Raw genomic sequence first — 27,857 nt, 5'->3', positions numbered from 1 at the left:
CCCGGCCCGGGGGGCCCCCGCCGGCTCCGCGTCGTCGTCGTCCGCCTCCTCCGGCGGCTCGGCCTCCGCCTCGGCCTCGGCGGGAGCGGGGCTGTGGGCCGCGCTGTACGACTACGAGGCGCGCGGCGAGGACGAGCTGAGCCTGCGGCGCGGCCAGCTGGTGGAGGTGCTGTCCCAGGACGCCGCCGTGTCGGGCGACGAGGGCTGGTGGGCCGGCCAGGTGCAGCGGCGCCTCGGCATCTTCCCCGCCAACTACGTGGCGCCGTGCCGCCCGGCCGCCAGCCCCGGGCCGCCGCCGCCGCCGCCGCCGCCGCGCCCCGGCTCGCCCGTGCACGTCGACTTCGAGCGGCTGGAGCTCAAGGAGCTCATCGGCGCCGGCGGCTTCGGGCAGGTGTACCGCGCCACCTGGCAGGGCCGGGAGGTGGCGGTGAAGGCGGCGCGCCGGGACCCGGAGCAGGACGCGGCGACGGCGGCCGAGAGCGTGCGGCGGGAGGCGAGGCTCTTCGCCATGCTGCGGCACCCCAACATCATCGAGCTGCGCGGCGTGTGCCTGCAGCAGCCGCACCTCTGCCTGGTGCTGGAGTTCGCCCGCGGTGGAGCGCTCAACCGCGCTCTGGCCGCAGCCAACGCCGCCCCGGACCCGCGCGCGCCCGGGCCGCGCCGCGCGCGCCGCATCCCCCCGCACGTGCTGGTCAACTGGGCCGTGCAGATCGCGCGGGGCATGCTCTACCTGCACGAGGAGGCGGTCGTGTCCATCCTGCACCGGGACCTCAAGTCCAGCAACAGTAAGTGGGCCGGGGGTGGTGCGGGGACGCAGCCTGGCCCCGCGAAGCCCACCTCGGTGCCAGCCCTGGGCCGGCCCCTCCCGGCCTTGAGCCAGGTGGAAGGAGGCGGGGGTCAGCCTCCCAGCGCCCGCAGCACCCTCTGTGCTGGCCTTCCAGGGCCGGGAGCTTCAGCTAACCTTGGTTACTTGCCTTGGGGCAGGTGACACACTTACCTTGACTTTGCTTTGTTGCTTTTTGGGGTGCCTTTTAAAAAAAATGCAGATCAGACTTGCTTGCTGACTAAACAACCTTCTGGAAAGCTCACGGTGCAATCTTTGGCCTTTAGGTACAATAAGTGGGTCATTTTGTGGAACTGCAAACCCGAGCCTTCCTCGGATTATGAGGAACCCATGGCCCTCCTCGGCTTCATCAAACCCCTCCTTTCCTTCAGCTTAACAAGTGCTGAATTGAGGTCGCTCTTGGCTTCATGTCCTTTGACATTTTCAAAGACTTTTCATTCAGACATCTCTGCACACGAAGTATGCTTTTATCATTGATTTGGTGGCTTGGGTGTTGATGGATCGTCTCCAGACAAGAAACACCAGTTTGTGCCAACATGCACATGTAGGCTTAGAGCGAGCTCGTGGTCTTTTGCACAAGTACTTGAAATCTTGAAGACCTGGCCTGTATCGTTTGCTTTGTTGATAAGTCAGTGTGGATTTTCTAGCTGTCAATAGAGAACTGACAAATGAGCTAAACCCGAATCCTATTAAATTTCACCTTATAAAAGAGCTAATGGGATGGCCGTTTAAAGTTGGTTCTTCAGGGCGCCTGGGTGGCTCAGTCGGTTAAGCGTCTGCCTTCGGCTCAGGTCATGATCCCGGAGTGTTAAGCATCTGCCTTCGGCTCAGGTCATGATCCGGGAGTCCCGGGACTGAGTACCGCATCAGGCTCCCTGCTCAGTGGGGAGTCTGCTTCTCCTTCTGACACTTACCCCTCTCGTGCTTCCTCTCTCTCTCTCTCTCTCTCACTCTCTGTCTCAAATAAATTTTTAAAAAATAAAATCTTTTAAAAAAATAAAGTTGGTTTTTTAACGTTGAAGATCACTTCGCGTTCTTAGGATGGGATGAAATCGCATGAAAGATTAATAATGCAGCCGGAACTGGCATTGGCCTACCACAGCTGCATGTCTTTCAATCTGGTAAAACCTGCTAGGACAGGCGCTAACCCAAACGGAAACACTGTCCTTCCCCAAGTCTGAAGGAAGAAGAGTGACAAGAAGAAATGATATATTTGTTTTGTGTTTGTGTAGATTCTTTTTCCTATTCAAAATTCTTCAGCACTGAAAGCTACTTGAAAATGACGAGGGTGGCATTTTCATTATGGGAGTCAGAATATTTAAGTGTTGGTAACTACATGTAGGCATTGGATACTTGCTTTGGATTTTATTTTGTGCCCCCTGCTAACCCCCAATATAAATTATAACCTTATAATTTAGAGGACAACTGCTCAAGTGTCAGAAGCAGATTCAAACAAGCTATGGCATAAAAGAGTGGCATGGTAAGCATGTGTTCTTAGAGTTCGAACAGAGGCCACATAAAGGACTCCAGAATTACTTACTTTTGGACTATGTTACGGTAAAGACATAGCACAGTTTTCAATGTACTTATTTTTGTTAATGCTTCAAACCCTACAAACTTCACTCCCAGTTGGTGCTTATTTCCTAAAATGTGCTTTCAGTGAAAGATGTGTTTAACTTGCTGCCACAGAACAAGGCCTGTGTGCCCTGTCCTGGTCCTATAGGCTCTCTCCGCAGTGATGTCCTGCAAGCCCTTCTCTGCTGGTTATTTTCTGCAAAACCAGGTTATTTTAAGGACAACAAAAAAGAGCATCATTGCTTGCATTTGTGGCAGTTCTGTGATATACATGGAACCTGGCTTCTACAGACTGATTCTGTTGCAGGACATCAGATTACCAACACAGGCAAACGATCTGGGTTAGATTGATCCTTAGACCAAAAAAACAAAAGGGCCTGAAACGATTATTTTTTTCATATCAGATTACCAACACAGGCAAACGATCTGGGTTAGATTGATCCTTAGACCAAAAAAACAAAAGGGCCTGTAACGATTATTTTTTTCATTACGTTTACTTGGTTTTGTTGGGTTGTGATAATATGTGAGGTCCATACAGTCTGTCCCATTAGCATGTTTGCTAATATTGGTAAATGCATAGAAGGGTAGATTAATCCATGTTCCAATCATAAACCTTTTTATATGAATTAAGAACTTTCAAAGAACTAATACTATCAAAGAGGAAAAAGAAATAACATGACCCTGGAATAATAACATGGTTAAATAGTTTTTATTGACAGCAGGAAACTTGAACAGCAGAACAGAGATGGTAGATATGTCATTTGGAGGTGCTTATATGGTGCAACTTAGTTTTTTGAAAGCCTTTCCATGCTCAGAAGAAATTGCCAAACTTCCCGGAGCATTTTAATTTCCATAATTGTCAGGCAGGGTCACCTTTGCTTTAAATTGTTGCACTTTAAAAAAGACATAATTGGCTTGGTTACTAGCCTAGCCAAATATTTGTTACAATATGACCATTACTATAGTTTTTAAATGACTATAACAGGAACATTTTGCATAGGGCCTAAAATATGCAAATCACAGTGCCTAGCACATTGCCTTATCCTCGCTCTCTGGTGTTATTTATTCAGTGAATAAATGCAGACACTTTGGAACTTCTTTTGTGGTACATGAAACCATGACTTCTTGTTTAGACTTTTGAGAACAGCAGAAACCCTATTACAGTGTGTTTTGTTTGAATTTATTGGTTATTTGCTAATGGTGGTAGTGAGTTAATGATAATGTAAACAATTGATTTTAAAAATCAATATTGAATTTTATCTTCATTCTGGAGTCCACAAAGAGCCAGTGTAAAACTACCTGGAACCAAGTTAGTTGAAATTACTGTTTAAAACAAATGTTTAAGTTTGGCATAGGAAGATATGGTTCTTGACATGTTTTCTTTCCTCTTTTCTCATTGGTCTACTTTTAAGTTTTATTTTATGTGGGAGACAGTGTTTATGTTAAAATAATAGCTGTGTTGTGATGGTACAAACAACTTTGTTCCTTTTCTAACAGCAAAAGATTGAAAGTTGAGCCAAATTAGCAAGTTTTAAGCATCATTTATGTTGTTAAAATATGCTAGGCTCTGGCACTCCCTGGATGTAAAGTGTGTAGAAAGTACTTTGCTAAGTCTATCCATTTGCAACAACTAGAGAGGAGTATGAAGCAACTTTGGGTTCCATGTTCCCATGGCCAGTTTTCTGTGCATGCAGAGAAGAGAGAAAAATCACCATGCATTTATTCAATATATCTTGAGCCCTTCCCTCACCCCCCAGTCACTTCTGGACCCAGGGACACAGTGGCGAACCACATGACAATATCCCTGTTGGCACTGGGCATAGTCTAGCAGGAAAGATAGATGGTAGCCATGCAGTGGCAAATACTAGTAAGCATGGGGGTAGATCGTGATGGGGCCAAGGGTGAGGGTGCCTAACAGACTGGGGTGGTGGACAGAAGGTGCTCTGAGGAGTGACACAGAGATGTGGGTGAGGAAGAAGAATGAGTCAAGCAAAGATCCTGGCAAAGAGAGGGTGAAGGAGAATGAGCCTCACTTCCCGGGGAGCAGAGGGAAGGCTGGGAGGCTGAGGCAGAGGGAGGAGTAGAGGTAGGCATGGTGGGGCTTGTGGCCATGACCCACATGGGTCCCACTCTGAGTGCCATCTGTCCAGAGCCTGGGAGCGTTCTGTGCAGAGGAATGGTGGGCTCTGATTCCGTGTTTACAAGATTCCTCTGACTGCTCTGGAGGATGGACTTAAAATTGGCCAACGTGAAGGCTGTCGACGTTGCTCCCTTCGAAGAACTCGGTGGTTTCACCCAGGCTGGTAGGAACGGGGAGTGGTTTTCAGGGAGGTTACCGAGGAGGAGTGAAGATAAACTAGTACGATATGTGAATTACTGAGGATGGTTTGAATTATTAGAATTTAGTCCATGTTTTGTTTATTCTGGCATAATTCAGTATTGAAAAAAGATTGTGTGGCATAATTTTTTTTTTAATATTGCATACTGTGTTGTGGTGGTGGTGGTGGTTTTAGCAAAAATAAACATTCCAGGAGAAACTGAGCCACAAATTCTGGTAGCTACTTACTTTTATATTTTTTATTTCAATGAGTAAGCATCTTTTTAGCTTGACATTTTTGTAACCTTCTGGGGAATAATTATTATATGTATTATTATCTACAATGGTATTTACAATCAATAAATAGACATAGTTACATTTAGTATCAAATGCAGTTTAGAGCTCTTAATAAAACTACAAAGGAATCTAATTTTTGGAAAAATTTTTCTCATTAATACAGTGTAAATAAAGGAACTATTTGAGAAAATTATAGGAAATGTTAATCTCCAACTAAGGTGCTTAAATTGCTCATTGGAGTGATTTGGAGGAGCTATTAATTGTGCTATTATCAGTTAAAAGACACACATCTTCTTTCTCCTCTCATCTGTTCTTTTATTCCAGACGTGTAGCTTCATGCCATGGCCTCTTCCCACTCCAGGGGGCACAGGGAGATCAGTACAGATACCCCAATGGTGGCAAAGGCTAATCTGCTTCTGACACAAAAAAAGCTAAAGGATTTATTTTTAGAAGAAGAGCAATGACAAACAGTCCCCACGTCATCCCCTACCATTTTCATACTTGCATATTAAAAATAACAGGCCACCACTCATTTTTTCCAGTTGTAAAGGTGGGAGTCAGTTATTTGGTTCTGGATTATGCAAACTCCCTCTTCACTCTACACATCTGAACGTGTTTGTAGTCATCATCAAGTGTATCAAAGCACGGGGAAGGAACGAGGAGGGGGGACGACCACTCCATCCATTTCAGAAGGTGTCTGTGAGCCCTGCTTTCTCTTCTTGCGTGAGCATGCAAGTGTTGAACTTCTCCAGAATGGTGCAGTTACTGGCAGGAGCATCGCCTTCAAAGTCCGTCAGACCTGGGTTCGATTATTGCTATCGTCATTTACGAGCTGTGTGACCTTGGGCAAGTTGTATAACCTCATTGAGTCTGAATTTCTTGATTTCTGAAACTGTCTACTGAAGTCCTGTCTTGGAGATGGACAGAGTCCCAGAGGGAAAATCTGTTTGATGTTTCTTTACCCCATCGAAGGCATTCGTGGAAAAACTGGCATAAAAACATAGGGCTTTTTTTTAGGGAATCAAGAGTAGTTGGGTGCAGCTAGAATGAAAGATAGACAAGGGGTTTTCTGGGAAGGAAACAAGCGTTTAGCATGTGGCCAGCAGTGGGTGGGTGACTTGAACACCATCCTAGCACGGATAGACTAACAAGAGCCAATCACTGGAGGTTTTGAGGAGGAAAGTGGTCTGCTCTGCTGAAAGATTAACATCTATACAGAAAAAAAAAACAAAAAAACAAGCTTGGGATAATTTGCTTTATGACTCTACTATCGTAGGTTATCAGTAGGGCAGTAAAAATTACAATACTTAGACATTGGTTTGACGTAAGTTATTTATCGTTTATGACCGGGGCCTAGTTTTTATAATCAATATTCATTTGGTCAGTTAGTAAAGGGCATTTTCTCTCTCTGACTCACCAGAGTTAGAAAACAGTGACCAGATTTACCATGCCAGGCTGATGATTTTCAGTCCAAATATCAGAGTGACTGTCCCCAAACCTTCCCCAGCCCTCAGGACCTCCGAAAAGGTGATACATCTCCATAAAGGAGTGTTGGGGGGCAGAGGAAGGGTTCCTAGACAGGCTGGCAGAGCTGTGCTGGTTTTATTTTGGGGCTTGAAACAAATTTGTACAGGTGACTTCCAATGTGTGTGAATTTAGTTATTTTTAAAAATTCATCTTTTTCAAATACTGCTTCATCTCAGGTGCTTTAACTAAGGAATAGTCATATCAGGCACAAGGGCTCACTCGTATCTAATGCTCCCGAGGCACTGGGTACTGCCCAACCTCGATCCACACTTATTCTTCACAGCTCCTTTTTGAGGTAGGTACTTTATTCCCATTTTACAGATGGAGAAGCTGAAGCCAGGGTTTAATTACTTTTATCAAGCTCACTTGGCTTGTCAGAGAATTGAATCAGAGCCTCTAATCCTGGAACTTGAGCATTTATCTTCTCCATCTACTGCCTGGATGAACAGTTCTCAAATATTTGTTATCAGGACCCCAAAGAGCTCTTGTTTACGTGGGTTATAGCTATTGATATTTACCAACTTAGAAACTTAAAATGATACATTTAAAAATGTTTAATAATATAAAAACAACAGACCCATTACATGTTAACATAGCATTTTTAATGGGGAAAAAAATCTTATTTTCCAAAAGAAATTAGAAAGGGGCGTGGCATTGCTTTACCCTTTTGAAGCTCACTTTGAAGGCAGACTTAATAGAAGACAAGTGGATGTTCATATCTGCTTCTGAATTTAATCTGTTTTTACCTTAGGGATGCCCAAGGGTCCCTACTTCGAGACCCCCGAGGCTAGATGATCAGTTCTATTGGTATAGAATGGCACTCTAGAGGAGTTGTTCCTACGCCTAATGTAGCATCAGAAGCTCCTTGTGAGCTTTTAAAAAGTAAAATTCCCTGTCTCACTTTTGGGTGTTCTGATTTGGTTGACCTTGGTTGGGAACAAGCAATGAATTTTTTTTCCCTACCATTTTATTTAGAAAATCTTGAAATATAGAATTGAAGGAACTTGAAGTGAGCACTTACATACTCACCACCCAGATTCTACCATTCATGTTTTACTGACTTGTTTTAACACAAATCTAACCCTATCCATCCATTAATCCATCTGAGCTTTTGATGCAGCAATATGTATTTTTTATAAAGCTTCTGGATGACTTAAATGCAGAGCCAAGTTTGGAAACTCCTATTCGAAGGACCAGATTTGTGGGTTCCTTCTTAGGGTTATCTGGGTTGATCTATAAATCCTTCCATGAACCCAGACTGTATCTCAAATCCAGTTAAGTGTCTGATGAAATTGCACGGTTGGTCATAGAAGGCACCAGGTGAGAGTATGGGTAGCTTTTTCTGGGCTTGTGTCTCTGGGAAAAGAATCTCTCTAAGCATTTGTTCCTTTAACATTGGGTGACGAATAGTGTCATTGTGGCGTCTGAGGTTTGCCCTCTGACTCCACGACTCACCAGCTGTGGATTTACAGGCCTGACTTCCTGAATAGGGTGATGTGAGGATAAAGTGAGATAGGTACTCTGGGGTTGGCACACTTTTCCTATAAAGATCCAGATAATAAATATTTTTGGCTTTGTGGACCATAAGGTCTGTGTTGCAACTGGTCAACTCTGCTGTTGTAGCCAAAGGCATCTACAGACAGTATGTGAGCAAATGACTGTGGCTGTGTTCCAATAAAACTTTATTTACAAAATAGGCACTGGGCTGGATTTGGCCCATGGGATGTAGTTTGCCAACACCTGGTATATGTCAAAGTATTTAAAAAACTGTAAGACACAATCTAAGTGGAAGTTGGTGACTATGCTCATTTTTATATATTGTTTAGAAACACTTTGAGTGCTTTAAATATCTCCTAATTTGTGTGTGTGTGAACTCATTGATACTTAAAAGTTTTCTACAACTCTTTATAACCTTAAGAACATTATCATTAGTCATTCAGCAATATATAGTGCCATGTAATCACATATTTGTTCATCTTGCATAGGGGTGAGGGTCTTTTTGATTTGGCTAATTTGCTTGATTGGGGCCAGCCAGCAGTATGAGGAAACAGTCTGGAGCTTTGTTCTCTGCAGGAGCGTTGCCATCTGTGTGCTTTGGGAGGTCTGCTTGTAACTTGGGTTGATAAGTTGAGGGTCAAGGAGGAGGCATGAAGTACTATGTTGCTATTGTAACTGTTTCACTACCAGGTTTCATTACTAGTTGCTTTTCTAAGCTATTGGAAAAAGACCAAATCACATGCCATGTGGGGAAGTATCTTGATTGCATATAGGAATGTTTGAGTTATTACTGGCTTAAGGCGATTTGAAGGAGTCCATTTAGTTTCAGGTTTTCTGCAAATGTTGAATCAAATAATATCAGATATATGGCTTTCTGTTTACTAATACCTTAGTGTAGAATATTGTGGAAGACTTCCTCAGTTTGCTTTGCATCTACCTTGTGAAAATACTAAGGGGACACAAATATTGAACTAGATTTGCACACACAATGAAGTGTAAGAAGTTTTCTCATTAAAGCTGAGTATTGTATGCATCCATGAAAAGGTTTGTACAGTGACTTTTCTTTGTGGCGCAAGAGCAAGATGAAACTCTATTTTAGCCGACCACATCTCTATTTTCTTTAGAGAAGTCCATCTTGTGCACTATGCGCCAGGAACCCTCTGAGGCTTTTGGTGTTCAGTAGTGAGCAAAGCAGAAACACATTCCTCCGCTCCGGGAAGTTACATGCCAGTAAGCAGCACAGACGTTCAAACAAGAAATAATAAAAGATGTAGCATGTTGGAGAGTGGGTAAGTGCTTGAGTAGAAAAACTAAAAAAGTAAGATCGAAGAGGGTGAATCTGTTGAGGTGAGCAGTTGAAATTTTAGGTTGGATGGGTAAGGAGGCCTTCCAGAAAGGGTGGCTGATCAGGAAAACCTGAAGAAATGAGGGAATGCGTCATCTGGGGAAGACCACTTGTGGTAGGGGCAACAGAAACTGCAAAATCCCCAAAGCAGGAGGCCAGTATGACTGGAGAGAACTGAAGGAGAGCAATAGGACGTGAGGGGTAGGGGGTCAGGTCAGGCAGGGTCTGGTAGGTCTTGCAAGGCCTTTGACTTTACCATGACCCTGGAGGGTTTCGAACTGGGGACTGGGATCTGATTTGCTTTCTAGCAGGATTGTGCTGGCTGCAGCGTTGACAAGGGATCGAAGGGAAACCAGGGCAGAGGTGAGTTTGGGAGTCATCTGCATCCGGCTGGTATTTAAAGCCCGGAGGTGGGCTGAGATTATCTGGGGAGTGAGTAGATAGAAAGACCAGAGATCCAAGGCCCTAGTCCTGGCGGTCTGCAGTAATTAGAGATCAGGGAGATAGGAGGAATCAGAAAAAGGAGCAGTTAGAAAAGAAGGAGAGCCCCAGAGAGCCATGGATGCTCTGGAGGTCAGTGAAGAACGTGTTTCAGGGAAGAATGATCAACTGGGTCAAATGCTGCAGACGGACAGGAATTCAAAATAAGTATTCTGTTGTAATTCTCTTTAAAATAGTCTTCGTTTCCTAATACTGTTTCGGGAGTGCAGAGGTGAGTTGGTTTTCTGTAGTAGCAGCTGACTTCATGTGAGAAAGCTGATAACTCATCTTCTTTGTACTCATTTTTCCCCCTTATAGTATTTATGTACCCATTCATTTAACAAATATGAATGGTTGCTGTGTAGCATCAGTAAATCAATACATAAAGTTAATTAGGTGCAAATTTTATCCTCCAGTTGCTTCTAATTTAATCAGAGAGATGAGAAGAACAGGTAGGGTAAACATGATGATAGAACTTTAGGGCATTAGAAATGGGAACTTCTAGCTGAGGTCATGCAGGAAGGCGCCCAACGGGAGAAGGTATTTATTGACTCCTGTAATATTGGAGCAGGAGGAGAGTGAGGAAGTTGTTCTTTTTTATTTTTTTTATTTTTTTTTTTAGAGAAGGGGCATTAGAGATTCCAAAGGCTAATGGACTTGAAGTGGTCTCCCGGTTAACACTGTGGTGGGAAGGCAGTGCTGGTCCCCTGATGCTCATGCAGGAAGTGGGGTGCCCGCCCCGTGTGGTTTTCATGGAGGATGGGACGGGAGAGTGTTCTATACAGCGGGTGCCCAGATGCAGTGCTGTGTTTTTCAGAGGTGGCCAGTGGTACACAAAATTGTTAGGATGCAGGGTTCATTGTAGAGGACACGGGATCTGGAGAGGTCATTTCGAATGAGGTCCAGAAGGGGCTTGAAGGCCACGGGGAAGGTTTGCCTTTGCCTCCACAGACTGGTGAGTGGGCGAGTGGAGTGTGTGTTGGGGGAGGCAATATGGTCCCAGTGAGGGATAGATGGAGAGAAATACGCGAGATGTGGTGCTGTTTGGTAAACTTAGCACTTATTCCTTATAGGTGGTTGTTTTCAGACTTGAAATTCTCAGAGTAACTTTCCTTAGTCTGAGAAAAGTGTGTTCATTAATAGTCTTTCACATTTTGCTTTTCTCAGACCTGTTTTCTTTCTTATGACTTTTTTTTCCTGATAATATATTCCTAGTTAAAGATTAATTGAAACTAACCCCATTTGACTCAAATGGAATTTGGACACAGCAATCCCATAAATGTTGAGAAAATAGAATGGATACAGTGTAATTGCTTTTAAAAAAATATACATTATATGCTATAATTCTGAAAATAGCAATGTGGAACTTCAAAGGAGCCGGAAAAACCACGTGCCTCATGGTTGAGTAAGTAGAGTAAGTAAAGGTTGTAAAGGCTGATTGTTCAAGAACAGGGCTAACAAGGGTCAAAAATCTTCACTGAAGTCTCACAAAAGGGGACTCAAACACCCGTCGCTAGGTTACCCACAAGAATTTACCATTTCTGTGGCCAAAAAAGTTTATTTGCCTGGTCTGTACATTATAATTTCTGGTGGCGGGCTGGTGTGCTTGGGCTCTTCCTGGAGAAGGGCAGGAAGCGGAAGTTGGCTGCCAACCTGGAGTCCTCAGGCTGAAACCTGGCCAGGTGCCCGAAGCTACCTGTCGGGACACTGGCTATTTTTGGTTTCGGTCACTTTGCCCAAAAGATAAGGAATTTCAGGAATTCTGCTGAACACCTCTGAAATAGAATCCAAAACAATGGGCCTTTCATGGACCTCTAAACGTTTGGCATTCACGGTGTTATTTTAACTTGTTTTCTGTGCAAAGTGTGGAGGCACTTAGCTCCTGTGGAAATTTGGACTGCAGGGGGGTAGGGGGGACGCTCTGAAACCATCAGTACAAATGCTGCTCATAGCACATTGTGCCCTGACATTTATTTAGAAAGCGATCAATTTTAAGTATTTTGTTGTTAGTTCTCACTTTTATTTCTGTTTTAACTTATTTTCGGGGCATTCTTGGCCTTTGCTTCTCAAGGGCTGCCAGGTCTTCCTGGGGTCTGGGGAGGGACAGTCATTTTTATGCCTGTTTTAATCAGTGCTTCCTCATGCCTTCCTATGTGGATGTTTGTAAGGGTGAAGGACTCATGGGAAAATGTCTTGGAAAACAAAGTTTGATAGAACTACAAGTCATTTTGAGCATTAATTTGGGGTTCTTTTTGATGGTAAAAATGACCGTTGTTTAAAAGTGAAATTAGTAGTAGTATAAGTGGAGAAATGTAATATTGTTGATGAAGTAGCTGATTAATTTGATTTTTTTTGTTTGTTTCTGTGGTTTAAGTATTTAGGGTTTTAAGGGACTAGATATTTGTTTTTCTTGATATTGATGAGGAATCAGGACTGAGAAATATACCTTAAGCTGATGTAGAAGGAAGGAACGTTCAAAAAATTAGTCTCTTCAGCAATCTACAAAATGAAATATCTGGTTGTTTTGCCCCCTTCTCACAACCAGTAGCTTTATCAGTTTTGCAGAAGACGGCAAATCGTCTGCAGATGGGATCTGAAATCTGACTCTGAATTGTAGCCACATGCTTTTGGATAACATTTCTAGACTGAACTGGAGATTACAATTCCCACTTCATAGAATGGTGTGAAGGTGAAAAGAGATATTAAATGTGTGAAACGACTATACATAGAAGAGGATCAGTAAGTGGTAGGCAATATTCTTAGTATTAGAACTGGTGATAATTATCGCTAATATCAACTATTTCATTGAGCAGTCAATGTAGAGGATATTTTGTTAGGTGATATTGGGGAACACAGGGGAAATCTGTAAAATTCAGTTCCTAGGAGTAATATATATTTATATATATTCATATATAATTTAAGGCAATAAGTCTTATGTAAAAAGATAATGGACAAAACAACATAATATGTGGGTAATGGATGATTGGGAAGATGAAATAGTCCCTATTTTGTAGGATGCTCTGGAAGGTTTTCCTAAGGCATCTGGGCCTTGAGAATAGGTACAGTATAGATGGACAGAAAGAATAAGAGGCTATTCCAAACAGAAGTGAGTCTCCCCCCCGCCCCACCATCCCTCTCCATCCTTCACTTTATAGTATAGCGTTGAGATTACAAGCAGGAAAAATGGTAGAATTTTGGCCTTGCTACTTATCAACTGTGTAACCGTGAGCAGGCATATAAACCACCTTAAAGCTGATCCATCATCTATGTAATGGATATAAAAATAGAATGGGTGGGGGGCGCCTGGGTGGCTCAGTCGTTAGGCGTCTGCCTTCGGCTCAGGTCATGATCCTGGGCTCCTGGGATGGAGCCCCGCATCGGGCTCCCTGCTCAGCAGGAAGCCTGTTTCTCCCTCTCCCACTCCCCCTGCTTGTATTCCCTCTCTCGCTGTCTCTCTGTCAAATAAATAAATAAAATCTTTTAACTCAAGTTTGTTTTTGTTTTTGTTTTTGTTTTAAAGATTTATTTGACAGAGAGAGACACAGTGAGAGAGGGAACACAAGCAAGGGGAGTGGGAGAGGGAGAAGCAGGCTTCCCACCGAGCAGGGAGCCCGATGCGGGGCTCGATCCCAGGACCCTGGATCATGACCTGAGCCGAAGGCAGACGCTTAACGACTGAGCCACCCAGGCGCCCCAAATAAAATCTTTTAAAAAAAATAGAGCAGGGGGTTCTTGCTCTCTAAATCTCATCTTTAGAAGGTCAGTGGGGAAAGAAATGTTACAACACAGCAATATTTATTCAGTATTGGCAACTTATGCAAGTCCCCACTCATGTTTAAATCTAGTGTTGGCGGGGCGCCTGGGTGGCTCAGTTGGTTAAGCGACTGCCTTCGGCTCAGGTCATGATCCTGGAGTCCCAGGATCGAGTCCCATATCAGGCTCCCTGCTCTGCTGGGAGTCTGCTTCGCCCTCTGACCCTCCCCCTTCTCATGCTCTCTCTCTCTCTCTCTCCAATAAATAAAAATCAATCAATCAATCAATCAATCCAATGTTGGCTCTCTCCAGTTGCATTAACTCTTTGACTTTTATGACTTTAATATTATAAACATTTGATGATATAATGCAAACACAATACAAATCCATTGCAAAGTGAAATTTCAAGTCTTGAAAAAGAGGATTCCCCAAAGTCCATGAAAGTGATTTTGAAAGACTTACTAAAAACACTTTCAAGCCTATTGATAAAGGGTGTGTGTGTGTGTGCGTGTGTGTGTAATCTTCACAAAATACTCTTTCAGACACTATTCTAAGCACCTGATATGTATTCGTCTCTTGCTCACTACAGCCTCATGATGTACCTACTATCACAATTCCCGTGACAGGCAAAGAAACAGAAGCAGGGAATCCGAACCAAGCAGTGTGGCCCAGGAGTGCACGTCCCTCCTCACTCCACCATACTGCCTCCACTGAGATCAGGTAGTAATTCTCCACTGATAGGAAATCAGAAAGAAGAGAATGGGCACCTGAATGGAGAGAGATTTCCAAAGGATAAAGAAAGCTCTCCTGAAAAACTGATAAAAGCTATCCTCTAAGCAATGTTGACAGTAGTTAAGAGTATATGTCTTTGGGGTCAGACTGCTGGAGCTTCACTGCTCTTTAGCCATGTGACCTTGGACAGCTTATGCAACACCTGTGTCTCAGCTTCCTTATCTATAAAGTACAGATAGTAAATAGTAAATACCTATTGTATTGCGGTGTGGACTTTATGATTAAAATAGCCGTAAATGCATTTGACAGATAGAATATACTTGGTAAATGTTCATTATTCTTATAACTAACATTTGGGAAAATGGTCCTCTTTATGATCATGTTCCAAAAATCAAAAAAAGAAGAATGTCTTATGCTATTCTCCAATTTTGTTTGGATAATTTATTCTAAAAGACCTCCCACACGTGTTTTGTTTTTATCCTTCTAAGAGTTAGCACATAGTTACAACAGTGACGCAAACGTCCTTTTTTAAAAAACCAAAAGATGAAATAGACTTATTTTCATTTTATTTTTCAAGGTAAAACCTGAATAATAATCCCACATATGCCCTCTTTACTCTGAAATTTGGATTACTGTTTAAGTGGATTCATTCTGTTGCTTTATTTTTTTCAGTACTAATTATCTTCAGATAATGAAGGCCTATCCCTTGGGATTTTTGTGATGATTGAATGAAATAATGGATGTGTGCAAGACATCTAGGAAAATGCCACACTTGTTAGCGACTCTCTTATTCGTTTCTTGTTCATTTCAGTTAGATGGGATTGGCATGAGCAAAGGGCAAGTATAAGAATGTGCATGTTGTGTTCATTTGAGAGCATTCAGCACGTGCTCTGAATAAGATGAGACACAGAGTAGATACGTGAACAGGAATGTGAATTGAACATTTTGTCCCCATCGTCCTCCTCTCCCTACCAACTTTCTCTCTCTCTCTCTCACCCTCACTCATACATTCACTGTCTCAGAGCTAACAGTCTGGTGGAGAAGTCAGAGGTGAAAACAAGTACTCCTTGTACCTTATGCTTTGTAAGGGCTGCAATAGAAACACAGGGTCACGTGAGTGTGGAGGCAGGAATCATTTCCTTTGTTTAGGGGTGTTTGGAAGGTTTCACCAAGAGGGCGCTATTTGGGCTGGATGAGCAGTTGAAGTGGAGGAAACACATGGTGTAGGGTGAAGTGTAGGTTCTTGTGCAGATGTAGAGGCTATGGTGGCCGCAGTTTGGGAGAGAGCCATTCTCTCTGAGTTACGCGGAACTGTGAAAGTTGGTGTGTCTTTAATGCAGGTTTATTACCTGCATTACATACAGTAGAATTCACCCTCTCAGGGTGTTCAGTTTGATGAGTTTTGACAAATATGTATATATATATATATAATCCTGTAACCACCAGCACCACCACCACCACCAAGATAGAGAGTTTGCATCACCCCAGAAAGTTCTCGTGTGTAGCTTTGTCCTGAGCCTCTGGCAAGCCCTGATCTGATCCAGAATACACATAGAATCATCATCTGTAACCTTTGACATCCGGCTTCTTTCACCGAGCGTGATGGTTTTAAGATTCATCCATGGTGTTATGTATATTGGTAGTTTGTGTGTGGAAGGTTTAAAAATTAAGGAAAGCTCTGCCATTTTAGGACAGTGGATCTGCTGGTAGATGCATTATGCTGTCTGGTTAGGATGATCGTCATGCCTGTGCGTGGCAACGAGGCCAGAAGCAATGTCATGGCAGAGGAAGTGGACGCGGCAGGGATTCAGTTGAAGTGGAACAGTGGAGCTGCGAGTTGGAATGCAGGATTTTAAGGAAGGAGTGAGAGAAGGTAGCAAAAACAGTAGGTTTAAAGCCGTCACTTTGTAGCAAATGGGAAGGAGGAATCTGGTTAGGGGGCTGCATTAGAGCCCCATGGAAAACCCAGGCAACTTTCTGCATGGTTATAGGCAGAGGAGAATCAACCAGGGAGAGGAGAGAAGAACCCCAGGTGCTGGGAAGGGCAGAGTGTGAGGGGGCAGGTGGGGAGACAGGGAGAAGCATGGTTATTTTAGCTACTGTTGCGTGAGAGCTGAGGCACTGACTCTGGTGGGAGTTCTGCTCCCAAAAGTCGCTCTTGAGGTCTGAATTTTGTCAGGAGGCTGGGGGGGGCTAGGAAAACAGGCATCCGAATGATGTTTCTCTAAAGTTTCTACTTCTTGCTATAGTTTGAGCTTTAGTAAAGCAATCATATCTCATAAAATACCTTTAGGAGTTAAAAATCTATAAGCATTTTGCAAGTTTACTATAAGATACTGTTTGATAATAAGGATTTATGGTGACATGTCATCTGCTTGCGATACTCTTGAATAGCTTCGGTAGAAAAGGCTCTGCATTTAGATCAGGACCTAACTTCTAGGAAGAAAACAATATATTCTTACCAGGGAAGCTCTCACAGACTTCTGACCCTATCCATGATACCTCAGTAAGTGTTTCTTGCCCCTAGAAATCACTTACTTTCTCATGAAGAGAAGCATTCATAAAGAGTGCTAAGCCATGTTGTGCCTCTGGATTTAAACCAACCAACCAAACAAAAAAACTTGTAACCACAGGCACCAATGACCCAGTAAAGGTGATGATTTGGTGACGCAAGGGAGGCCAGATGGTAAAATACCCTGCTGACTGAGGTGAAGGCTCTGTCTTAAATACCAAGGAAACGGTGTGACTAGAAAATTATAAGAATATGAAAATAGCCCACCTTTGATTCTTAAAAAATTTTTTTAGTTTTGCTGCTTGAGAAGATAGAGCATGATGACTTCTGCAATAAAACGTTGAAGATTACAGATTTCGGGTTGGCAAGAGAATGGCACAGGACTACCAAGATGAGCGCAGCGGGCACCTATGCTTGGATGGCGCCGGAAGTCATCAAGTCTTCCTTGTTTTCTAAGGGAAGTGACATCTGGAGGTAAGCACCATGCTTTTTGCTTTTGCAGATGGCTGCAGAAAATGGTTGCTACGTCTCCTTTAAGTGAGTCCCAGAGTTTTGAGTAACTGAGCGTGACAGAGAATACAGGCCTTTTCTTCAGTACACTCACTGGAGATATCTTCTCTCAAAATCTGTTTCTTTTTTGGGCGCCTGGGTGGCTCAGTTGGTTAAGCGACTGCCTTCGGCTCAGATCATGATCCTGGAGTCCCGGGATCGAGTCCCGCATCGGGCTCCCTGCTCGGCGGGGGGTCTGCTTCTCCCTCTGACCCTCTTCCCTCTTGTGCTCTCTGTCTCTCATTCTCTCTCTCAAATAAATAAATAAAATCTTTAAAAAAAAAATCTGTTTCTTTTTTTATGGTGATTCTAGATCAATAAATATTTATTTATTTATTTATTTATTTATTTAGGTTTCAGGAGTAGAACTTAGTGATTCATCACTTATATATAACACCCAGTGCTCATCCCAACAGGTGCCCTCCTTAATGCCCATCCCCCATCTAGCCCCTCCCCCATCCACGTCCCTCCATCAACCCTCAGTTTGTTCTCTATCATTAAGAGACTCTTATGGTGCCGGGCGCCTGGGTGGCTCAGATGGTTAAGCGTCTGCCTTCGGCTCAGGTCATGATCTCAGGGTCCTGGGATCAAGTCCCGCATCGGGTTCCCTGCTCAGTGCAGAGCCTGCTTCTCCTTCTCCCTCTGCCACTCCCTCTGCTTGTGCTCTTCTATCTCTCTGTCAAATAAATAAATAAAATCTTTAAAAAAAAAGAGAGAGAGAGACTCTTATGGTGCCTGGGTGGCTCAGTCAGTTAAGTGTCTGCCTTTGGCTCAGATCATGATCCCGGCGTCCTGGATCGTCATGCTTCTCCCTCTCCCTCTCCCTCTCCCCTGGCTTGTGCTTTCTCTCTCTCTCTCTCTCTCTTTCTGTCAAATAAATAAACAAAATCTTTAAAAAAAATGGGGGGTCTCTTATGGTTTGCTTCCCCCTCTCTCTTTTTTTCCCCCTTCCCATATGTTCATCTGTTCTGTTTCCTAAATTCCACATATGACTGAAATCATCTGGTACTTGTCTCTCTGACTGACTTATTTCACTTAGCGCAATATACCCTAGCTCCATCCACCCCATTGCAAATGGCAAGATTTCAATTTTTTGATGGCTGAGTAATATTCTGTTGTGTATATATACCACATCTTCTTTATCCATTCATCAGTGATGGACATTTGGGCTCTTTCCACAGTTTGGCTTTGTTGATAATGCTGCTATAAACACTGGGGTGCACGTACCCCCTTTGAATGTGTATTTTTGTATCCTTTGGGTAAATACCTAGTAGTGCAATTGCTGGATCATAGGGTAGTTCTATTTTTAACTTTTTGAGGAACCTCCATACTGTTTTCCAGAGTGGCTGCACCAGCTTGCATTCCCACCAGCAAGTCAAGAGGGTTCCCCTTTCTCTGCATCCTCGCCAACACCTGCTGTTTCCTGTGTTATTAATTTTATCCATTCTGACAGGTGTGAGGTGATATCTCATCATGATTTTGATTTGTATTTCTCTGATGATGAGTGATGTTGGGCATCTCTTCATGTGTCTGTTGGCCATCTGGATGTCTTCTTTGGAAATATGACTGTTCATCTCTTCTGCCCAATTCTTAATTGGATTATTTGTTTTTTGGGTGTTGAGTTGGATAAGTTCTTTATAGTTTTAGACACTAACCCTTTATCAGATACGTCATTTGCAAATATCTCCTCCCCTTCCATAGGCTGCCTTTTAGTTTCATTGATTGTTTCCACATCTGTTTATTTCTAACTGTTTTGCAAGTACAGTTGTCTGATTTTCAGTAAAAGCAGCTAGTTGGAAGAGGGGAGAGAGTTGCTAAGTTGGTAAAAGTTGACAGCTGAAAACAAAGTAGGTATTCGGAAGAAACAAAGCATGAGATTCTGTGGCAAGGAGTAGAAACTAGCGGCCACTAGAGCCACCTAGCTGTGGAGCCAAGGGTCTGACACACCTGGAGCATGCATGAATCCGGGGAAGCATACTTGAGCCCTTGGACGTCAGGGTGTGGAAGCGGGGGTGGCCCCCACTCTGAATTGCACATTGCTTTGCTCTAGAATCTCCCTTTATAACGTTCACAGAAGAATAATTTCATTCCAGAGAGGTTACTTAACTCTGTGCAGTGGACTAGTATTCTGGGATACGGACTGGTGCATTAAGTAGCATGTTCACTGGTCATCTCTCGCCCTTCTTCCTTCTTCCTGGTTATTACAGCACAAAGTAACTCAGACGCTGTCACTGAATTTTTACAGTATGTCCTGAGGTTACCACACTTCCACAGAGTAGGTAACCAAGGCACTGGCACATTAAGACATTTCCTCGGGTTATAAAGCTAGTAAGCAGTTATACTCACATCCCAGGCCTGGGAGCCAGGTTCCTGCAACCACAGCCCTTGCTTATCAGGCTACCTGAGTTCTCAGGAGACCGCTTTATTTATACTGTGTCCTACCCCGTTTCGGAGAACAAAAGAAAATGCATTACATTCTGTAAATAGCCCCATCGAAATAGTTCTGTTTTTTCCATGTTTGTTTTTCTTTTTTTAACACATGGGTTTTTAACATAAGCCCTCTGCTCTCTAGAAAAATGACCTGTCTTGAATTATTTGTTTGCTGAAATTCCCAAGAAGCAAAGTTATGTTGTTATTGTTTATTTTAGTTTTGTTATGTGCTAAAGAGAATAGCAAGGAAGTGGCTTTGAATTTAGACAGTTTTCAGTTATCTTCAGGATTTTTTTTTGTCCCTTTCTCTGAGGTGATTTTTGTTGATTGATCTATGAGTTAAATTTACTTATTCTTACAATTAAAGTGTCTCTGCTAAGGCACTGTAATGTAGGTAAATTTTAAGAAACTAAACAGGTAATTACCTATGGAAAATACTGGATCCAACTTAATTGCTAATAGTGATAGCATTATATAATTTAAAAGCCCTGTATTATATATTCCCCTTTTTTTCAATATAAAACAGTGCTTTGAGATGGCAGAGCAGACATCACTTTTACTTCATAGGTCAGTTAATTCAGGATTGGCTGTTAAGGGCTTTGTGAGTGGAGACGTAGCTAGTAAGTAGTGATACTCCCCAAACTCAAGTCTGCAGCTGCCTTTCACTGGTGCCCTGGTCCTCCACCTGCTCAGGGAAGGAGCCCTGGACCCAGTGCCCTCAGGACTCAAACACCTTCACTTAGAGCTGGTGGAACATCAGCTGGAGGATCCCTGAGGCCCCACTGATTGGGCACATTCTGTTGTTTCTAAATTCTTATTCAGAAAGTTTTCAGTAGATAGCCTAGGATCCAATAGGCACTGATGGAGAGCTTTTTAAATGAGAGGTTATCATATCTGGGATGACCTGAAGCTGGAGTCTAGAGAGTTTCCAGCTCTTTGCAGACCAGGTCTTCAGAGACGGCTTGTTCTATTACAGTCGTGATGCTCCGAGTCCCCATATCTCTTTAGATCAGAAGATAATCAGATGAGACTCAGACATCAATTCCATAGCCAAATTTAAATGCTTTTTTTGATGTTATTCTGAGCTGTTCTGCCTTTCCTTTAGGTGTATTTTACTACCTTCTGTCTGCTATCTTTAAAATGATGCTTTAATGTTCTATATAAGCAACAAGCTATGAGAAATGAGAATTAAGTTACTACTCTAAATTTCAAACTTTTTTAAAACTTAAAGCTAATGATGTTTTAAAAAATTAGAAAACTAAATAGGAATGTACTAGTTATGTTAGTAAATTAAAAAAAATAAATATGACTGTTGCTTATATGCCTGTGTGTTTCCATTTAAAATCACATGGAATGTCTGGAGTGAGTGATATTTTATGTATTAACAAAAGATAATTTGTACTTTATGTTTTGAAGAAGATAAAGGGAAACTAAGGTACTAATGGATACAGAGTTACAAAGAAGATGTGTTTTGTCCCACCAGCAGGCACAAGAAGGCCCATGCTGATTTTTTTTGTCCGTAACTATTAAGCAATATGGTAGAAAATATGAAGGGAGAGGCAGAAAGATAAACAGTTTCAAAAAAAAAAAAACCATTTAAAAATAGTCAGCATTGTTTGATCTAAGTCCTGTGGTGCATAGGATGAGATTTCTGTCAGTGTCCTGACAATCCTCAAGAGGTTTAATTCCAGTGTAAAAAAATGAGATAGAAGGAGAAACATCAAAACCACCACATTAAAGTGTGACCTGGTTCTGGACCTGATTTGATTCAATTATGTACTGCTCCTCTACTTTCCTATTCATTAGGTAGTTTTAATTCCTGTCATGAATGCATAACTGATTTCTGGGAAGGTGTGTACTTATATGCGTTTGGGAGGTTCGCTGGAAGAGCCCACTTCCCACCTTGGGATAAGTGGCACTTAGAGGGTTTTGTTGGAAGAGAAGATTCTTAATCGGAGCTGGATGAGGGCTCTGACGCATTTATCCCACCATTTGTGTCATAAGGAAAAGACATCACTTAACCCATGTGACTTTACGGCAGTTTTGCTTTGCAGCTATGGAGTCCTGCTATGGGAGCTGCTCACGGGAGAAGTCCCCTACCGTGGCATCGATGGGCTTGCCGTGGCTTATGGGGTAGCAGTCAATAAGCTCACTTTGCCCATTCCATCCACCTGCCCTGAGCCATTTGCCAAGCTCATGAAAGGTCAGTTTCTGTGTGTCTGCGGAGGTAAGGGGATTTGCTCAGGAGAATGTCTGTATATTTTTTAACCAAAAGAGTAATTTCTGTGATTCTAATTTTCAAATGCTTTTAAGCAACTATACTATTTAATGAATTAGAAACCTTGTCTTCAATCTAAGATGTCAGGTAAAGTATTGACAGATTAAGTAACTTTTTAAAAACCAATCTAGTTTTATCAGTGACACGTTTATGTACAAAATTTAACCAACTGGTAATAAAGTTTTCACCAAGTTACACCAGTAGCGCTCAAAGACAGAATTGAACTGGCTTCATTCTGCTATTTTAAGTTCTACCTCATGATCAAAAATGTTTAACAATCTTAACCAGCCCTGTTTTGCCATGACCTTATCTATTTGATGCTTGTCTTTTAAAAATTAACTGACTCCTTTTGCAAGCAGCTAGTTACCTTCCTTCATTATTAGGCCATTTCTTAGAACCTCTCTTGTGGTTATAACCTTTTAGAAACTTTGGTTTTCTTGGGGCGAGTTCGAGAACTCTGTATGTGTAAATCACCTGGCTAGCGCAGCTTAGGCCCCTGAAACAGAGTTCGTGGTAAGGCATGGACCACATAAGATAAACAACAAGAGCCTTACCTAATAGTAAATGTTATGCATGCCACCAACCTGGTCACTGTGTAAAATAAAATGTTCAAAACCATTATCAGTTGATTTTTAAAATCTTCAGCAGATTTTAAACCCATCTGCATGGGCTGGTAATCTGAACTATGCCAAGAAACAGAATTAATGGGGTTCTTGTTGATTTTAGAGTGCTGGCAACAAGACCCTCACATTCGTCCTTCATTTGCCTTAATTCTTGAACAACTGACAGCTATTGAAGGGACGGTTATGACCGAAATGCCTCAAGAATCTTTTCATTCCATGCAAGATGACTGGAAGCTAGAAATTCAACAAATGTTTGATGAACTGAGAACAAAGGAAAAGGTGAGAGATCTGTATTAATTGCATAATGTACCCACATCTATGAAGATTATGGAAAACGTGAGTCAAGAACACTATTAGCGTTACTATAAAAGACTTTCAGGCATGAATCTTTATTGATTTTTACCTTCCAGTTTAAACAAAACAAAATGAAACTGTACTCGAGATGTGTAATTAGACCATAAACAACCTTTTATTAAGGGAATTTTCAAAAGTAAAACAAATTAAAAAAAGAGAATAGCAAACTAAACCCCTTGTACAAATTAACCAACTTCAGTAATTGTCAATATTTTGTCATTTTGTTCATCTCCTTTACCCATTATCATCCTTTTTAAAAAATGGGAACCTTAAATTAAGTCCTTGACTCATGTCATTTTACCCTTAAGTCTTCAATGTGCATCTCTAACTGGTAAGAATTTTAGAAATAACTTTTTACCATTATTACCTTAAAAAGTAACAGCAATTCCTTGATATCATGTAATATTCTATATTCAAATGTCGCAGTTTGTCTCAAAGGTGTCTTTTTATAGTTTTTGGTTATGTCTTTTAAAGCCATTTTTTATGCTAGACCACCCCCAACATACACACACAAACATACACACACATCCTTTTATCTCCAAGGCATTGCTTTGTTGGAAAAAGTGGAAAAGTGTGTAATTTTTTAACTTTTTAATATGATGAGTTAAGCTCTGGTTGGTTTGTATATTTTAAGAAGAAGCAAAAAATAAACATGTATGTTAACTGTGCTGGAACTGCATGTATGCCGCCACATGCCGAGTGACATGTGAGAAGTGAAGGCACACGGATCGGAGGGCAGGCGAGTTGGGAAGTGAGTTCAGTCGGCATGGTCTCCCTTAGGTCTAGCCCGACCTCACAGCCCTGAAGGACCCACCATTACAGCATGGCTGGGTGCTACCAGGGCAGTGCTCACTTTTTTAAAGATACTTCCGTAGCACTTGAGCATTTTGATGAATCAAGGTTTATTCTGCTCATCAAGTGTGTAATTGTTCAATAGGTTAAATTCTGTTGTATGTGCAATAAATGTCTCGCAAAGTCCAACATTGCAGGCTTTTGATAACCTTTATGAAGCTGTGTAATTGTCCAGGAAGGAATTTTTATGCCTCATACATTTGTGATTCCGAAAGGGTGGAATTCTTTTGAAGAGGGCAGTAATGCTTTGCTAAATAGAGTCCACTCGCCGATCCCAATTTACGACACTGAAACATGGTGGAGAATCAGTCCCCCACGTTAAAGTTACTTGGCCTTGTATGGTGTGGCTCTCTGTTACATCTCCTGACTTTTCCACTGACCGTAACACCAAAGGCTTGCAGTCAGCCCAAGTGCAAAGGTCAGGGCAGAAGAGGGAATAACAAGTTGTGGTGTGGATGTATGTGCATAAGCATTTCTTGAGCTAGAACATATAATACTGTGCGCGGTACCAAGACACCGTATGCCCACATTCTGTTCTTGAGTAGCTGACACTCACCATTGTCTTGCTGAACTGGAAATTAATACAAGGCATGTCGTAGGTATTCCCCAAAGTGCAAATGGTTTCCTTAAAAATACATATAATTTAAAAATGTGTCTCTGGGGACCTTGGTCTGAGTTTCAAGGTCATGTTTTGTTTTCCCCAGCAAACAAGTGTTGACTGTGTACCGTGGGCTGGGAGCAGTGTTAGAGTCCTGGGATACAAAGATGGATATGACAGTCTGTATCCTTGAGGTCCTTAGAAGGCCAGGCTAGGGATTTGGGATTTTGTTGACAGGTTTTTAAAAGGGGCCGGCTATGTATCTTGGCACCATTTTCCCGCTGGACACTGAAGTCAACCTACTCTCATCCCCTGCCCAATCTTCCTTGATTCTTCTTCTTCTTCTTCTCCTCCTCCTTCTTCTTCTTCTCCTTCTTCTTCTTCTTCTTCTTCTTCTTCTTCTTCTTCTTCTTCTTCTTTCTTCTTCTTTCTTCTTTCTTCTTTCTTCTTCTTTCTCTTCTTCTTCTTCTTCTTTTCTTCTTCTTCTTCTTCTTCCTCCTCCTTCCTTTTGTAATGGGATTGCTGTTCTCATAGGTACCCAGTCTTAAAGTTCTTAGAAGATGTTTCTGGTGATCTCCTATGTGACAGAGCCCAGCAGTGGGAATCCCTCCCTCATCCCTTCCCACCTGCCCCAATGTGGCAGCATCCCACCTGGGTGCTCTGCATCCAGTCTTACTCCCCTCACCATCACCTCCAGTGACCCTTCTACAGTGCAGATGCAGAGCTGAGCATCCTTCTTCAATGGCCAGTCCCTTCCCTTATTAATTTCCTTTGTTCTAACATATTTAGCCTCACTTTGTCACAATCATACTGAATTTCTTTTGGTTCCTCTGATGCCATGCTCTTGACCTTTGGTCTTGGTATACATTCTCTTCTCTGTCCGGAATACTGTTCTCTTCCTCGCTTTTGGTCCCACCTCACAATTGCTGGATCCTTTACTGTCAGTCCCTCAGCTCCCTTCCCTTACCAGGACACACTGTGTCATGGCATCCCACACTTCCCTTGTTGGGGTTGGCGCTGAGTCCTGCTTCATTACTATTCACTTGCTTAATTGTACTCGGTTTGCCTTTTCTGCTAGGTAATAAGTTCATCAGCTGTGCTATCTTATTCTTGGTCATTTCCATCCACAGCATTGAACAAAGTACTCAGCACAAGGTAGATATGAAATAAATTAACCTACATAAAGTTTCTTAATATGCTCCTGATAAGTATTCTAATAAGTGAGTGATATTAGCAATTATTGTTATCACATTATTACTGTTTTAAGTAAAAAGGAATTTAAATCTGTTCTGAATCTTATGCCATCAAAGAGGTGTACAACTCAGCTGTTTAACTGCTGCTTATGTGTTCTTGAGAGACTCCCACATGTGTGCACAGGGAAATTTTGGTTGTTCACTTCAGCGTGGTTGGGGAGAATGAAAACCTGGGAACGGCTTCAGTACCCATTAACAGGGAAGACACCTCAACTGCTATATATTGATGCAGTGGAAATCTGCAAACTAGTTAAAACAAATGGATTCTAGCTACATGTTTCAACATGGATAAATCTCAAACATAAGTTTGAGTGGGAAAAGCGAGTTGCAGAAGAATAGTTACATTAGATACCATTTATGTAAAATTATAAAACACATAAAACAATGCCATTCAAATGTACAAAAAGACTGAACGTACGGATAAGGGATGGACAGAAAGCAACTGAGGCACAGCAGATCTGCAGAGGGAAGGGAGAAGTTTAGAGTCAGCCGCACGTAGGACTTTAGCAGATCTGAGACGGATCAGGTTAAAAACTTAGCCTCTATTAAACATTGATGGTGAGTGCATGGGTATTTGCTATTCTGTCTAATTGTAGTATATTTTAAATATTTCCATAATTTTAAATGATTAAAATAAAGACTAGAGAGAAATATGTAAACAGCTAAAGTCATTTTTTTTCAAGTAGTAGATGTGTAGGTAATTCAGTCCCTTCTTGGATCTTTCAGTATTTTGTAAGTTTAACAATATAAAACAAGCAAATGCAGCCTTAGATGGTGGGTTTGATTGTCGGCACCAGGTTTTAAAGAGCCTCCCAAGGAGGATGATCTGGAAGACAAGAGAAGGACCTGGGAATCCATCCAATCTGAGCAAAGAACAGAAGGGGTGCAGACGGAGCTGGTACTTTCAGGGGCTACCCTGGAATACTGGAAGAACTTGAAGGGAGGAAATATGCTTCCTGTTGTTTCAGAGTTTGGCAGTAGCACTTCTTGGGTGAAAGCTCCAGGGATTAAAACGTGGTCTCCGAATCAACGACTTTCCAACGCTTAGAGCAGACAGCAGTGTGGTAGACTGTATTCGGCTTCCTTCCCTCGAGGGATTTGAGCAGACTAAGGGGTATCTAAATGGGATTCTAAAAACTCTGATAGACCCCCCTCCCTTTTTTAAATATACATTTATAGCAGAGTGCCAAAATCTATAGCAGTCTAGCAAAGTGGTTAAGACTAGAGCCAGACGGCTGGCTGGAATTGGGGCTCTACTGTTTGCTGACCCAGGACTGCTCCCCCCCCCCCACCTCCTCACCATGAAATGTCACAGAAAGGCTGCTGTCTCCCTGGGGGTGCTGTGAGGCTTGCTGAGTGCTGTATGCAGAGTGCTCAGAGCGGTGCCCGTGCTTGGCAAGTGCCGAAGAGAGTGGTGATTTTGATTGGAACCAGAACGGGTTCCAGTGGCCGCTACCATTTCCTGGGCCAGACAGGAAACTGGGCTCCTCTGAGCAATAAAATGCTTGAAAACGACCCGACCGGATTACTTTTTAAATCTTGCATTGAGTTGAAGGATTACTTTCAGTGATATTATTAATACGTTTCTTGGAAACTTTAATACTTTTCATTGACTTAATATGATAGGGAAAATACTGACTTTTTTTTTTTTTTTTTACACTTTCCCAAATTGTTCTCAGGAATTCTAAGGTTAGATGTTTAATAGCAAAAATAAAAAAGATTTTGGGGCATGGGAGTGGACTTTGAGGAAAAATAAATCATAGGATTTATAGTTTAGAGGTGATATTATTAATAATTATGATTTTTATCTATTTCATTTATTTATTTTAAATTGTTGGTAATTATGACACTGCAGGATAGAAGTATATCCAGTGAGTTAATTCTTACTATATATGTGGTATAAAAGTCAAAAAGCGTCCTTCAGAAATCATGTCTGCTCTTTCTCCATTTTGGGGGTTTATAGTAGTTTGTTTATTATTCTTTGGATTCATTTTTGAGCTATCCTCTGGTGATGTCTTTGCTTTTTCTTTTTATATTCTTT

The 27,857-nt window shown here is 42.2% G+C and overlaps 1 protein-coding gene across 1 annotated transcript in view; it reads left to right on the top strand.

The window, feature by feature from the left end:
• The window catches only part of MAP3K21 (mitogen-activated protein kinase kinase kinase 21), a 56,377-nt gene that overhangs the window by 135 nt on the left and 28,385 nt on the right, over positions 1 to 27,857 (top strand). Inside the window, exons 2-5 of the mRNA XM_044916462.1 lie at positions 1 to 785; positions 17,173 to 17,353; positions 21,913 to 22,061; positions 22,863 to 23,038. The exon at positions 1 to 785 is cut by the window's left edge and continues 11 nt beyond it. Coding sequence (XP_044772397.1) covers positions 1 to 785; positions 17,173 to 17,353; positions 21,913 to 22,061; positions 22,863 to 23,038 — 1,291 coding nt within the window. The remainder of the gene's footprint in view (positions 786 to 17,172; positions 17,354 to 21,912; positions 22,062 to 22,862; positions 23,039 to 27,857) is intronic.

The sequence above is a fragment of the Neomonachus schauinslandi genome, chromosome 6 (genome assembly GCF_002201575.2).
Source record: "Neomonachus schauinslandi chromosome 6, ASM220157v2, whole genome shotgun sequence".
In the NCBI taxonomy this organism is placed as follows: Eukaryota; Metazoa; Chordata; class Mammalia; order Carnivora; family Phocidae; genus Neomonachus; species Neomonachus schauinslandi.
This window is presented reverse-complemented; position numbering and strand designations above follow the sequence as displayed.